Source organism: Telopea speciosissima, chromosome 11 (assembly GCF_018873765.1).
Source record: "Telopea speciosissima isolate NSW1024214 ecotype Mountain lineage chromosome 11, Tspe_v1, whole genome shotgun sequence".
NCBI classification, from domain to species: Eukaryota; Viridiplantae; Streptophyta; class Magnoliopsida; order Proteales; family Proteaceae; genus Telopea; species Telopea speciosissima.
This window is the reverse complement of record NC_057926.1, coordinates 43,580,339-43,595,947: the sequence shown is the minus strand read 5'-3', so window position 1 is coordinate 43,595,947 and position 15,609 is coordinate 43,580,339. Positions and strand designations below refer to the sequence as shown.

Genomic DNA, 15,609 nt, shown 5'->3' with positions numbered 1-15,609 from the left:
CATGGGGACTCTTTGGGCGTAGGGAGCCAGGGACAACGCAGTGCATGTGTCCAGGTAGAATTTTTTCTCCCAAAATCCTTGGACAATATAAATTTGGATCCTCTATTGCCGAGCTGCTTGGCAGGACCATACTACCCAGACACGATGTTGCGTGCAATGTCCGCTTACCCTTACCCAAACGCCTTACCTGAATGGGGGTAAGACGGTAATTGCGTAGCATCGTGTCTGGGCAGCACGGTCCTGCCAGGGTGCTCGACAATAGAGGATCTGGATCCGTACAATGTTGAGTGGGACCCAAGTTCCTCCACTAGTCGAATGAGCGTTGGAGGGATTGGCGCACCGGAGAGGATCCCTTAAATCGAGTTGGTTGTTTTGCTAATATGAAACTTCCAACAAAAACTCATAGGTGGGCCCATGGTTCAAGTATTTGGTATCAGATTGATCGTGCCGATTGATTCGTATCGGTATTGATGGAGATCAATACCGATCATTGATCGATATAATATCGATCGAGGGGTATTAACCAAGGGTAAAAATGTAAATAAAACTATTTTTTATTGAAATTTAGGGATAAAACCGTCCAATCAAAACTGATATAGGCCAATCCGAATATCGATATCAACCAATACCAATTACTAAAACTTTGGATGGATCCGGATCGATATCGGATCAATATCGGCCAATACCAAACTTTGGGTGGACCCGGACAATTTAACGGTCGAAGATTTATCTCCATCCATTATCCTCATTAGTACGAGGAAGTGCTAGTAATTCTATGTAGACCAAAAAACAAAAACAAAAAATTCTATGTAGACCATATGGAAAGGAAGCAAATGTGTCGACTAGGGACGCTTGTTGCACTGGCGGCGCATGTTAGAAAGTACCTCTCTATGATCTCCACCATATATATAGCTCGCTCTTTTCCTGCGAAGAAGCAAATATTTCTCTATTTGGCGGGACAACTGTTCTTTTTCTTTTCAAAAACAGCGACTTCCACCGCCGAGAGAAAGAGAGAGGTTTTCCGACCGATTTCATCGCCGTATTCAGCCATGTCCGACAAGGAAGGCGGCGACTTTCCTTGTATTGTAGAAAGCTCACTTCCTTCTCCTAATGATGACCTTCTTTGCATTTACACAACCACTTCATCACGGTGCCCTCAGCAAAGAGTCGAAGGCAAAAGGCACTGTGATAAGCATCTCAAATTTGAAAGTAGTAGCAGAGGAAGGATTTGTAACGTTTCTAGGGGTAAGAATCGTGGCAGAGGAAGACCTCGTAAGGCTTCTACTAGGGTTTGTAGAAACTTATCTCAGGAAGCCGAAGAAGACGAGGCAAACGGCAAAAAGCACTGTGATAAGCATCTAAAATTTGAACGTCGTAGGAGAGGAAGGCCTCCTAAGGCGTCTACTAGGCTTTCTGGAAAGTTATCTCTGGAAGCCGAAGAAGACGAGGTTCAGAAGTCGAATGAGCTTGAAGTAGTGAAGAATCAGGTAGTTGAAACTCGATCTTCTGTTAAGGCTGAAGAAGAGGAACATGAAGAGACAGGTGGTACTAAGGAGGTTAAGCCTTACGAGATACGTTGCACTCTGACCGATGGTAGAGGGCGTTGTAGAAAGCCGAAATTAGGTCAGCAGATCTTCTGCGAAGAACATTTCCACTCTGATCGTCTAACGAGAGGGGAGGAGTCGAGAACTAAGGATGTAAATGAGGAGAAGTTGGAGGTTAGTTTGTACGTGACACCTCCAGATGAGCTGCGTTGCAATCGGAATGATGGGAAGGACTGGCGGTGCAAGAACTGGAAAATCCATGGTAAGTCCCTCTGCCAAGAGCATTATGTTCAGAGTTTGCAAAAGTCTAGGGTTAGGGCTTCCAAAGCTCCGGAGAAGAAATGGAAAGGGAAGAAGGGTCGGGGAAAGAAAAGGAAGGGGATTCGGAAGGAGAGTGAACCAAAAACTGGTGCTTCGTCTATGAAGAAAAGTAAAGACGAAAATTTTACTGATGATGAAGATGAGGAAGAGACTCAAACGCAGAAGAAGAGGAAGAGGATGAAAAAGAATAAGGATTCTGATAAGACTTTTATAGGTGTGAAGGTTGAAACCGAGTCTGATAAGAATAATGGAGGGGGAAACCAGATGGAGTCAGAGAAGAAGGGTCGGGGAAAGAAAAGGAAGGGGACTCAGAAGGAGAGTAAACCAAAAACTGGTGCTTCGTCTATGAAGAGAAGTAAAGAGGAAAGTTTTACTGATGATGAAGACGATGAAGATGAGGAAGAGACTCAAACGCAGAAGAAGAGGAAGAGGATGAAAAAGAACAAGGATTCTGATAAGACTTTTATAGGTGTGAAGGTTGAAACCGAGTCTGAGAAGAATAATGCAGGGGAAAACCAGATGGAGTCGGAGAGAAACCTGACATTGCGCGCTAGGAAGAAGGTGGCACCGAACCTAGATGAAAATATGGAGCAAAGTGTGAAGCTTAAAAAGAGGAATGATTATGTAAGTGGATTCTCAATTGGTGATAGTTTCGAATTTCATTTATTTTTCAGTGAACATGCTTCCAATTCTAGATTTCTTTGGAAACAGGGAGTGGATGCCATGTGCCATCAGTGCCAAAGGAGTGATAAAGAAAAAGTGGTTAAATGTAACGAGTGTAAAAAGAAACGATATTGTGTGCCGTGCATCGAGAGATGGTTGATTCTTCAATCTTTTTTTCTATCTTTTATACTGCTCTTTCCTGGTTTCTAATTACTGTTTTTATTATCATAATTTCAAGTTTCTATTTTTGAGAGTAAATTAGTAAATATAATTGTTCTTGAATTGAATTTTTTTTTTCCGTAGAAATAATGAAATTGCTATTAACTTATCCCTATAATTGGTTGTATATTTGTTAGCATTGTTAGCATGTTTACTACTAACTGGTATCATCATTTACATTGTAGAATGGTATGGGAGTTGACATATCATTAATCTAGTTGTGGATCCATATGTAGATGTGTACTAATTTTTATCCACAGGAACATATGATGATGGGATGTAATAAACTCTGCAATCCCAACAGCATAAATCTCGTTGCTTTTACTCTGCCATTGTTGATAATGTGGTTCTAATGTTGTTGGAGGTTATAAACTCTGTAATCCCAACAGCATAAATCTCCTTGGTTTTACTCTGCCATTGTTGATAATGTGCCAATGTGGTTATAATGTTGTTGGAGGTTGGATGTCTTTGCGCGAGAGATGGTTTATTCTTCTTCTTTCTTTTCATCTTTTAGGTTGGTTTTGTTCTCCCCCAGGTTTCTATGTTTCTTTGTTATTGTCTTAATTTCAAGTTTCCATTTTCGAGGATGCATCTTTATGTGCAAGTAAATGAATAACTTGTTTTTATTTTTTTATTTTTTAACTCGAATATTACCTGGGACCCGGGCCAGCCCCTAGAATTTTATGAAAAAACCAATCAATGATTAAAGAATACAAAAGGGGGGGGATATAGCACCTTACCCCAACCCATAGGAGCAGAACTCTCACCTCAACTTTGAACCTGACCCATACAAACCAATAAACAAGCAAAACAGAACCTACTTCCTTAGAATTGGCAAACCTGCCCTGTCTTCCTGAAGTATATGCTGCAAATCTGCAGGCAGCTGGTTGCCAAAGTGGTAACTGATGGAAGAGCCAGTATCACAGGCTAGGTTGGCCATCCAATCCGCCGCCCTGTTACTCTCCCTGTAAGCAAAGGTAACCATAGCACGAGTAGCATTAATTAAGGCCAAAACTTCCTGAAAGTAATACCATCCCCTCCAGAGATTACACCTCTTACGGTTAACCATTCTAACGGTGGAAGCAGAGTCAGAATTAACCACAACATCAGCAAGACCTAAATCAAGACACAACTTCAACCCATCTCTCAAAGCCCTCAGTTCAGCCAATGAATTAGTGCAATCACCATAGAGAAATGAGAAGGCTGCCAAAGCAACACCCTCCTTGTCCTTGATGACCCCTCCATCCCCACCAACCCCAGGGTTGCCTCTACAAGCACCATCCACATTAAGCTTCACCGAGATGAACGGTGGGCACCAAAAAACAGGAATAGGCCGTTGTATCCGGGCCGGAGGAGCCGATAGACCCAGAACCTGCAGAATTAAGCCATCTCTATAGGAAGTTGCTCGCCCAACCTTGGAAGGATACGGAAGGCCTCTCACCCATACCTTCAAGCAATCAATTATAGCACCTGCTGGCTGCCTATGTTCCCCATGTCTTCTATTATTCCTCTCCTTCCACAGCTCCCAAATAATTAAAGAAGGCAACAGTCCAGTAATGTAAGCCCTTAGACTGCTACAACTTGCCAGCCCTTGCCAAAGAAGAATACGACTTTTTATGTCCTGTAAAGGCAGTAAATCAATGTCAAAGACACGTGAAAAGAAACACCAGACCTTCGCTGTAGTGCCTCCAGCAATGAGACAATGATCAGTGGTCTCCCTCTTAGGCCTCTCGCAACAGTTACACTTCGAAGCCAGAGGAATGCCTACAACCATTAAAGAGTCATCTGTGTGGATTTTCCCATTGATGAGCTGCCAAAGTAAAAAAAGCTACCTTCGTGGGCAGCTTTCAAGGGCCTTCATGTTTCTTTGGCTGGATCAAGTGGGCTAAAGTCGAGATCTTGGAGGAATGCCTTGGCTTATAACGATTTCATGCTTGAGAAATCGCGGTGGTTAGTTGGCGCTAGGAACATTTTGTTATGACTGGACAACTGGGTGGGGATTGGTCCTTTGATTGATTTTGTGGACAACGGGCTTCAGGTTGACATGAATTTGTGCGTTAAGGATGCTGTAAATGAGGATGGCTCTTGGAGGCAGGACTTGTTGTACCGGATTGACTCAGCTGAGGTCAGGCAAAGCATCCTTCAGGGTAGTTTTTTCCTTTCAGATAAGGATGATGTTTTGGTGTGAACTGGGTCTAGTGATGGTGCCATCACGGCTAGATCGATCTGGAATGAAGTCCGGAGCGGTTCGCCTGAGGAAGCCTACGCTAAATGGATCTGGAATCAGGAAAAAGGAACCCCAAAGTGAAAGGCCAGCAAAAATCCTCCACAACCCCTTGAGCCTTAGTGAGAGCCCGAAATCCTCTAACAACCTAACCCCCAACCCTCCTTCCTCAAGAGGCCTACAGACCTTACACCCCTCCCACAAAAGAAAAAAAAACCGTCATAAACTATTCTCTTGGGGATTGGAACAACCTTGTCTCGATTGCCTTTACATGTGCCTTTCTGATCCCTCCTCGTCTTGTGATACTCTGTTAATTTCGTGTTTCGGGCTCTTCTCGGTGATCACCCAGCCCGCATGATCTGCACATCAGCTTAGGGGTCTTCGACTCGGTCAAAAATTTTGAGAGGTGAGAGTTATGTGGCTGGGATGAAATGACTGATCCTTTTCATCTGCCTGCTGCATTCAATGTATTATCTTATTCTTTTTCATTGCTGTTGATATCTGTTTTAGTTATTTGGTTTTGTTGTTTATGATCGGATAGGCTTCTGTACCAGTTGTTTTGTTAATCAGTAAGTTTTTTTTTTTTAATTGAAATTTGCTTGTGCACTGTGACTGTAGGTATCCTCAGTTGACTGAAGATTCAGTTGAAAAACTTTGCCCTTTTTGTCGTGGAAACTGCAATTGCAAAGCATGTTTACGTAAAATTAAAGGACTTAAGGTTGGTTTGGTGCTTGTTTCATTTTCTTACGCATATCTTCTGGCTGTTTTGTCTATGAGTGACAGCCAATAACTGATTCACTTGTAGGAGCTGAGGGAGTTGAATGTTGAGATAAGTGAAGCTGAAAAAGTTCAGTACTCTAAGTATCTGTTACATTTACTTCTTCCATTTCTGAAACAATTTGTTCACGAACAACTAAAGGAAAAGGAGTTTGATGCAAGGATTCTTGGTATAACCTTTATAAACTTTTGGCATTATTTATTTCCTTCCTTTTTTTTTTTGAGGGGGGCGGGGGTTGGGTTTATTGTTGGTAAAGTTGCTATGTTCCTTGTCTATTTATTGTTGCATTTGTTCAGAGTAAGTTAGTAACTGTTCTTTATTATTTCCTAGTGTCGTTTCTTAATAAGAGCTTGTGTGTAATAACTTAAGTCAGAGTTGTCTTCAACTTGAAATTATGGATTCTTATTATTATAAATATATCACTAGCCCACGGTAGGAGAATCTAACAAGTCTACCGGGAGCTAGCTTTCTCCCTACTTCTCTGCTCTCTTTTCTCACATGTTTCTCTATTCTTCTGTTCTTCTTCTTCTACATGATCTTGGTTGTTAAGATCTGATTTTGTAATATGGTATCAAAGTCACGAGAAAGAAGAAGAGAGGAAAAAAAATCTTCTTCAGCTTAGGGTTTTCTTCTGCTCACTGCTGCCTTTTATTGTTTTGTTCCTGCTGAAAGCCTGAAACCCTAGTTGATCAAGAATGAAAAAAAACTAGGGTTTCTTGTGCTTGTTATTGTTGATGTTACTTGTTCTCCCTGCACATAGTTTTCTGTTGCTGATCACATGCACTGCTGGCTGGTGGTGCTGGTTTGCTTTTGATGTTATCTCTTCCTTTCACATTGAGGTCTCATCTTTATAATTTAAACATGAAACTTACTGCTGAAGATATATCTATTCTGCGCATGAATTTCTCTGTGCATTAAGGCCTCATGCTGGATTGTTGAATATCAACCACTGCTGCATCATTATTGTGAACTCACGTCACCCCTGTTTTGCTTCTATATGGCACTTGGTGGTACTTTGTTTTTGGTATTTTTTGCTTCTATTTGCTGTCCTGTTATTCTTAATATTGGTGGAGAATGGACTACCCCTGGTTTGTGGATATACTGTTACTTTTGGTAGTTGGTACCCTTGTTTTGGGGAATTTTCTAGCCATCTTTCTCCTTGCGGCATTCCTATTTTGGGGGGTGATTTCCAATACCTGAATATTGACCTTTTCTTGTGATCCAACTGTTGTATCATTGAGGTATTTTGGGTATCATCACACCTACTAAAGTACTGATGTATTTCAAAAATTGGTCTTCATTAGTGCTTTGGATTGGTAGATCTTACAAGTTACTAAATTCTAGAATTTTCAAGCTACTATTTCTGAAATATCATCATTACTCATCATCCAACTGTTGGATTTTCTGGAAATTCCGAGGGTTTATTATGCTGATTGAGTGCTATACTCGACCTGGTTTTCAGGGCAATCAGATAAAGATTGCCTCCTATGGTTTGTTTTCTCTTGGCAGAACAGTTATTCTCCCTGTGGTTCTATTCTGTTGATCAACAGTTCCTGTTTCTGATCTATTCTGGCTTTTGTTTTGTTCATGGTTATGTTGCTGATTATATTTGCACATTTATTAGCTTGATTCATCTCTTCTTGGTGATGGATACTTGTCACTGTTTCTGCCCTGTGGTTTTCTGAGTAATTGTTGATTCAATATATTGATGCTGCTTTGCTGTCATCACTCATCATCATCTAAACCTTGTGGATGACAATATGATGTTTACATGGAATATTGCTTATTATTTCTTGGTCATCAGAACCATTTTTCTGCAGTTTTTTGGTAATCTACTAATTCGGTGAATGTGTCGTGTCTTGCATACCAGCCATTGGATTATCTTCCAATTTTTGCAGTTCTGTTTGGTATACTCCCTTTCATTATTTGTCATCGTGTAGTGCTACGCGTGAGGGGGAAGATTGGAAATTATTATCTGTGGTATTTGAAGATTATTATTATCTACTCGTGTCATCAGTATAATGTCATATGTTTGTTTGAAGATAATTATTTTTTGCTCGTGTCAGCAATGTGTTTTCTTATGAAGATGGTTACTTGTGGTTTGCAGTAACAAGATTGTTATTTTGGTTTACAGCAACCGATGCTGTTCTTTTATCTGTGGTTTGCAGTCACCTATGCTGCTCTTTTATCTGTCTTCTTTGTGAATGCTTCCTTGTGAAGGTCTTCTAACGTTGTTGCTATGGTATTCTGAATTGCGGTTGGCATTGTCTGTTGCTTTTTTTGTTTGTTGTTGTTTGGATTTATTTGACACAAAGATTTTTCTCTACTGTTGCTGCTGGTGATTTGTGTGCTAATGATGGTGCTACAACTAGAAGATGTTTTTCCTGCGGTTTGTTGTTGCTGCCCACTGGCTTCTATGGTTGTGTCTCTTCTAGTTGAGTTCTAACTGGTTATGTCTGTACCTAGTTTCTCTCGTCCTTCTCTTCTCCTTTGCTTCGTCTCTTTCTTCTTCTACATGATATTGGTTGTTAAGCTCTTATTCTGTAACACTTGTCACCTGGTAGATATTGGTATGCATTAGGGATGCAACTTGTTTACTGAAATAGGATATGATTAGTTAGTCAATCAATTGTCTGTTTTCATTTGTTTGATTGACCTTCACATCCTTTAGGAGTAGTTAGTACTGATTTCATACAATATTTTGCCTATGATAGAAAGACCAAATGAATGAGGATCTGAAAATTAGATATTTAGAAAGATTTACAGCCAGAAATAAGCTCATGAAGCAACTGATTGTATTTACCCATCACTAATCAGTGTATGATGCTCATGGAAGACAAATGAAATCTGATGTGACTTCTCAGCATGTGCTAGGAGGTTGAAATCAAGTGTATTGCACAAAAGTGAGAGGAAATATTAATTCTGCTCCGTTCCTTTTTTTAATATAAATTTCCACGCTAACTGAATGTGAGCTCCTGGCAGGTTTAACGCTGATGGATTTAGAAATACCAAAGGCGGTCTGTGATGTGGATGAACGTATGTACTGGTACGGTCTTTCTCAGCTGAGGTTCTAATTTTCTTTTGATAAATTTGTTAAATTTGTTGAAGGCTTGATGTCATTGCTTTTGTTTTGGCAGCGACAACTGCAAAACTTCTATTGTTGATTTCCATCGAAGCTGTCCTAACTGTTCATATGACCTCTGCCTTACTTGTTGCCGGGAGATTCGTGATGGCTGCCCGCAGGGTGGTAGGGAAGAAGTAGAAGTGGAATTTTATGACAGAGGGACTGCATACTTACATGGGGACCTTCCTTCTGAGTCTTCAAGCCCAAGGCGGTCTTCAAATATGGAGCATGGAGATCATGCATACTTGCACGGGGACCTTATTTCCATGTCTTCAAGGCTGAAGCAGTCTTTAAAGACAGATCATGCAGATCATATCCAACCAACCTTAGTGGGTCATGAAGATCATATCAAATCAACATCAATGGACCATGAAGACCTTAATAAACTAATATCAGTGGACAGTGAAGGTGATACCAAACCAATATCAGCGTGGAAAGCAAATGAAAATGGTAGTATCCCTTGCCCCCCAAAGGAAATGGGAGGTTGCGGTTGTGGCCTTCTGGAGCTGAAGCGTATTTTTGAGGATAATTGGGCTACAGAACTGGAAAAAATAGCGGAGAAAATAGCAGAGAAAAATAAAGTTGATGATGTGCCTGGAAATTCTGAACAGGGGTGCTCATGCTTCAACTCGACTGGCGTGATTGACGCTGGTAACGAGAATTTACGGAAGTCTGCTTCTCGAGAAGATTCCAGTGACAACTATTTATACAGTCCAAGAGCTGAAGATGTCCAAAAGAGGGCCCTAGAGCATTTCCAGCAGCATTGGATCAAGGGAGAGCCAGTGATTGTCCGCAATGTGCTTGAACTTACATCTGGCTTGAGCTGGGAACCTATGGTTATGTGGCGTGCATTTCGTGAGATCACAAGTGTAAAACGTTCCACCCATCTGACGGTTACGGCAATTGATTGTCTGGATTGGTGTGAGGTTAGTTTAATTACCTAATCCCTTTTTTGGTATATGTGTAGATAATTTCATGCATATGCTGTTATGATGATTTAGGTTTCTAGGAAATCTATTATAACCATCGATTTCTGTGCAATATTTGTGGTCATTTGATATAGTATAGATATTTGTTAGTGGGTTTTCAGCATGGCATAAATCATCCAGAAGTACAGATCTCTAAGACAGGGACTCCACTTTGTTCAGTTGACTGCAGCAACAAAATGTTCATCTTGATTCTATTTCTTTTTCAAATTGCATTTAGAGAAATGAGTAATGGCCTTGAAAGAAGTTTTTCTTTTTGATCGAAAAACATGCTTAATAGGTTATTATAATAGGGAGTTAAGGTCTTGAACATGAGACTCCTACATCTCTGATATGGTTGGGTGGCTTTGAAGAAATCTATATAAAAGGTAGTATGTTCATGTGGTCGGTTTACTTTTGGCATACATTATTCATAGCCCCTAAACTTATTGTGAGGCTACATGTACTTTGATATGTAGGGAAGATTTTGTAGTAGTCTACCTATAAGTTACCTTAGGCATATACTCTGAAGTATTGGCTAGTACTTCTAGGCATCTCCAATTGGCAAAAGAAATTAATTGAGAGCTTCTTTATCTTTATTTAGGTTTGTAGCAGTTTGAGAAGTGGATATCATGGTATACTTTGCCTCTTGGGTGTTAGCCTACTTTTTTAATCTTCCTGCCTAGGAAGGGCAGTAATGGAGTAGGACTACCCTTTCAGAAATCAAAACCTGACTTGTGAATTTAAACCAAAGCCTGGTTGCAGGTAAGTCTTTAACAGGGGTATTATTGTCCAAAAGTTGGAAGGAATCCTATGGTTTAATTAGGCTGTGCAGGTGCTTCCTTAAAATAGATGCTGGAATTCCCAGAATTGGTAACATCCCCAAAACTACAGTCCTGTAACTCAGATCAGAACACTACTTTGGTCAAAGCATCCCCTCAGTTTAAGAAATAACTTATCCAAATATCAGCCATGGTTGATTGTTAAATATTGTAGATCAGAGGGTTCAACAAAATAGAAATAAACAGAAGAATTAGAAACCACAGTTGTTCCCTAAAGTCAAAGGCAGGTAATGAATACTGGTTTGAAACTTTCAAATATTCCAGAATTCCAAGGGCTGGATATTCCAGAGGTTGCAGTATTCCTACTAAAAAGCCCGCTTGATATTTCTATCCCCAACCCACACGATCAACTATCTTTCCACTCGAAGACCCACTTTTGCATTACATCCTGAGCCAGGGTGGAAGCACCACCAACTATATGATAAGCCCGAGCACCAGAACCAGTAGTTTGCATGGTTGTCTGTGTTTCATACTTCCCGAAGGGCTGTTTCACCAACAAGAAGTAGCTGGACCCTCAACGGGGCTATTAGAGAAGCAGCTTCGTTTCTTGACGTCTTTGCTCGGTCAAGCTTCCTTGTTTCTTAGTGTAGTCTCGGTCCATAGTTGTTGACTCCGTTCCTTAGCCTAGTCTGGTTGTGATGCAGGTCCAAGTTCACGCAGGAAGAAGAAGAGCAGCCTTTGAGCAGCCTTTGATTTTCGTGGAGCCTTTACTTGTTTGTTCTTTTATGTTAGGGTTAAAACAGTCTTTTATGTTTATATTTTCTTAGTTCCCCCTCCACGATTTTAGAGGGATGGGTGTTTAGTTATGTTAGTTGTTTAAACTTATACTCCTAGTTAGAGTATAAGTCTATTATGTTTTATGTCTTGTGATTAGGATTCAGATTAGGAATTCCAACTCCTAATCTGACTAGGATTGCTTTTAAGCTGTCTTGTGATTAGGATTCAGATTAGGAATTCCAACTCCTAATCTGAATAGGATTTCTTTTAAGCTTGATTATTTGTAAGGCCTTTTGGCCACCTTTTTTTATTATAAATAGATAAATCGTGGGAGGCTCCCCCACAACTTCTACTTCAAAAAAATTCTCTGATTTCAGATCTGAAACTGCTGCACTCGAACTGCTGCAACTGCTCCTTCTGCGAGCCTATATCCTTGTGGACTCAAGGTGGTTAAGGGTGGGTTATCCTGCGACACCTTGCACTGTGAAGGTCAGGAGGCCTCTTCAAGTGTTCAATCTGTGACTGTTCTGCAATCTCAGACCTACAACAATTAAGTGTTATCTGATTTACTGTTTCCCTTTGCTGAACCCTAACCTGCAACTATTTTCCTGCAAAACCCTAGTTCTCCCTCAAACCCTAAAAGCTTCTAAACACTGCCCAGCCCTAACCAACCATCCAAATCCCTCCAAACTTCAACCGAACCCTCCCCCCTACCTCTGTGACACTCGGCCAGAAGCTCTTGGCCTGTTTCCCTTTAGAAACCCTAGATCCCTTTATTCCTTTCATTCCCAAAACCCAAAACCCTAACCCTTATAATTCTGAAATCCTATTTCCTATTCAAACCTAATTAAAACCTATCCTAATAGACTCCTAAAAACCTGCAGACCATTACCCAATAAAACCCTAACTCAATCTCCAATTCCTAACCCTAAATTTTCCCTAATTACCCTAATCTGCCCATTCGGCCAACCTATTACACAACCTGGTCCTAAGTGAGACTTATTTCACCTAGGCTACATCAGGTTGATTGTTAAATGTTGTCCATTCAAACTTTACTTTTTTTTTTTTGGTCATTATGCTTTCGATAATGGTTGCCATAATGGTTCTGAAGCCCTTTATAAATCTCTGATAAAAAAAGCCAAGTCGTGAAAACTCCGTACTTCAGTAAGTGTTTGGGGATATGCCAATCAACAATACTCTGGACCTTCTCTGGATCCATCTCAACGCCCTTCGAAGATACAATGAATCCGAGAAAGATAACTTTGGGCAGCTTGAATGAACATTTCTCTAAGTTGATGTAAAGTTTTTCAGCTTGTAGCACTCGCATCACACGCTGCAAATGATCAATATGATCATATTCTTTGTGGCAATTTATCAATATATCACCAAAATAAACGATCAGGAATTTGCCGATGAAAGGACATATTACCTGTGTCAAGACTAGTATGAATGTGCTAGGGGTGTTCGTGTTGGATCATGGCAACACAAGGGGGGTGAATTGGGTTATAAAAAAATTCTTGCAAAGTTGAATATTCAACTACCTAAGCACAATATGACTCAAAGGGAGAGGTTATCTAAAAGAATGTACAAATGGAAATTGTTAGAAGAGAAGGGACAATTGAGAGACAAAGATTTATAATGGTTCGGCAACTTGCCTACGTTTACTCTGAAGTGATCTTTCACACTTGGTTTTTTATTAACTCAAACTCTCTTATTGTTAGAAGAATCGTGGGTTAGAAAGAGAGAATGGAATAATTTTTATTCGTTGATAGGTAAGCCCCTCTATTTATAATAGAGGGGAAAGTTACAAAGGACTGAACTAGGCGATGTGGGACTAAACCCACATAGCCAACTGTAGACATAATTACCCCTAACTAGCTGACTCTATAAGAGCAGTGACTTAAACCTAATAACATAGGAATTAAACTACCCCAAAAGGACCAGAATACCCCCACGGTATTCTGGATTACATATTCCAACATGTTGGAACCGCTTCCTCTAAAAGGCTAACCTTGTAGGAAAGGGAAGAAACAATATATATATCAAACACGAGCTCTAAGTCTCTAACACGACGGACTATCCAATGGGGGACATGGGTGGGTAAATAATTTCAACACCTGCCCGCTCCCAGAGGGACTCGATACCGTGATCTTGCCTGCTCTGATACCATGTTGGAACCGATTCCTCTAAAAGGCCAACCTTGTAGGAAAGTGAAGAAACAATATATATATCAAATAGGAGCTCTAACACGACGGATTATCCAAAGGGGGACACGGGTGGATAAATAATTTCAACACCTTACAATGTTTTTGACGGGCTCAACACCATCCCAAGTGTTTCAACGGAGACACTCAAATCTAGTGGTTTTTCTAGGCTCACCACTTAAAACCCAACAACTCTGTCAAGATGTGAAGAAGGAAAATCAAAGGGCTCAATAGCCAAGATACAACAATTCATTACACAATGCTGAAAACCGTAGGTAGGTATACAAATAGAGAGCACTGTAATGATTTTACAAGATGGGTATTAGGGATACTTTAAGATGTATGGGATCGCTTCGGTTTCGGGGATCTGGCTTTGAGAGAAGCTAGATGTCTCTGTTGGTCCTGTAACTCCTTAAACATAGCAGTGGGAAAACTATGTGGAGTTGAATACTCATGGTAAATCGGGGTTGTGAATGATTCAGGGAAGAGAGTAGGGCTGGATGGAAATGGTTGAGTCTGGGCCATCTTGAGTTGTTCTTCCAACAGTTTCTTTTCCTTTTCTCGGCCAGAGATGAGAAAGGAGGCATAAGAGGAATCTTTCACCGTTATAGCTATAGTCATTAGCTCTTGGTGGAGAGATTCAATCCGTGTTTTGAGGTAACGGATGTCGGATTCATTTTGCCGGAGTGCAAGAGTTTGGTGCTCTTAGTAGGAAAGAAGCTTGTTCAGATACTGGTTCTGGACCAAAGCATTTTCTGCCTGCCAGTTAAGCTGTGCTTCAACTGTGGAATTGGCAGCCATCTGTCCCATGTTGTCAAGAACATTGGGGGAAGTGACTTTCCATTTGTGGTGGCGACGATCAGCATCTTCATAGTCAGCAGTGGGAGGGAAATTCCTGCTGATCCCTTCTGAACTAGAAGCCATAAAACAGGGAATGGGCTGCTGGATCCGAGTCTGCCACAACATCAACGGGGGATCCGTTGGAGGGGAAGGCGGAGCCGGAGGTAACTCTGGTTTACAGTAGGGCGTGACCGGTGGAGGAGATTGAGCTGGTGGAGGAGAACAACAACCCAAAGAACAGGGTTTATGATTGCCATAGTCCACTATAAACTGGTATCTGCCACGATCTTCTCCAAGTGGTCCGACATTTGGACAGCCGGCTTGGTAGCGGAGCCATAGAGAATTTGGCTGGCGCTTTCTCTTCTTTGGCTTTGGAGGTGGAGGAGGTGGAGGATCTTCTTCGAGATCATCGACGTCGTCCATCCAGGCTGGGAATGCCGTAGGAATCATAGAGCACATGTTTGCAGGCTTTGGATATGTGACAAGTGTGCGGCCATCTTCAAGAGGCTTGTAGATAGGGTTTGTAGCCGTCAGAGGTGGAGTAGCAGCTGGGATGTTATGAGTAGACTCGTAAGCCGTGATCCATGACTCAGGAATGAGTTTGAGCAAGGCTGCTCTGTCGATCTGGCGAGGGACATAAGTGATAGTAGGGATTCGGTCCTCTCCAATCTGAACGAACAGGGCTGCATCATTACTGGAGAATCTAGTATTAAGGTTCATGGCATGATTTTGGAGTCAGCAGAGAACTGGTAGTGAAGAGTGGCTGCTATCGCCGTCTCTTTCGAGGCGCACTGTCAATCATGATCGGCCAAACATCGGCGGTTCGGATCTTGCAGAGAAATGTTGTAGTTGGGATACACCGTGTAGAAAACGATGCCATCGTTCAGAGTGGTCTGAACGTCCGTGATGGTTGCATGCGGGAAATTCCGGAATCTGGTGTCCAGAAGATTAAGACGCATGGCTACCGGGAGCCCCTTGCGACCATGGAAAGTAACGGCGATTTTGACGGCACCAAGATGGAGATGGGTGTAACCTAACTGGATCCATTGCCGGATCAGCTCAGAACTGATGTTCACAGGGAAATACTGCTCTTTACCACTAGCAGTGACCTGGTTCTGGGAAAAAGGAGGAGCCTAGACGTACTCCTTTAGACCTTGAGTCTTTTTAG

The 15,609-nt window shown here is 41.4% G+C and overlaps 2 protein-coding genes across 3 annotated transcripts in view; both read left to right on the top strand.

Moving 5' to 3' along the window:
- Positions 1 to 1,049: 1,049 nt before the first annotated feature.
- LOC122645172 (glutamic acid-rich protein-like) lies at positions 1,050 to 2,406 on the top strand. The gene is made up of 2 exons (XM_043838505.1): positions 1,050 to 2,342; positions 2,374 to 2,406. The coding sequence occupies exons 1-2, from the start codon at positions 1,050 to 1,052 to the stop codon at positions 2,404 to 2,406; spliced, it is 1,326 nt and encodes a 441-aa protein (XP_043694440.1).
- A 40-nt stretch (positions 2,407 to 2,446) lies between these two features.
- LOC122645932 (lysine-specific demethylase JMJ25-like) overlaps positions 2,447 to 15,609 on the top strand; it is a 65,925-nt gene continuing 52,762 nt past the window's right edge. For both annotated transcript variants that reach the window (XM_043839348.1, XM_043839347.1), the window contains exons 1-5: positions 2,447 to 2,683; positions 5,590 to 5,689; positions 5,777 to 5,918; positions 8,732 to 8,795; positions 8,887 to 9,799. In XM_043839348.1, the coding sequence (XP_043695283.1) occupies positions 2,451 to 2,683; positions 5,590 to 5,689; positions 5,777 to 5,918; positions 8,732 to 8,795; positions 8,887 to 9,799 (1,452 nt within the window). In that variant the 5' untranslated portion in view covers positions 2,447 to 2,450. The remainder of the gene's footprint in view (positions 2,684 to 5,589; positions 5,690 to 5,776; positions 5,919 to 8,731; positions 8,796 to 8,886; positions 9,800 to 15,609) is intronic.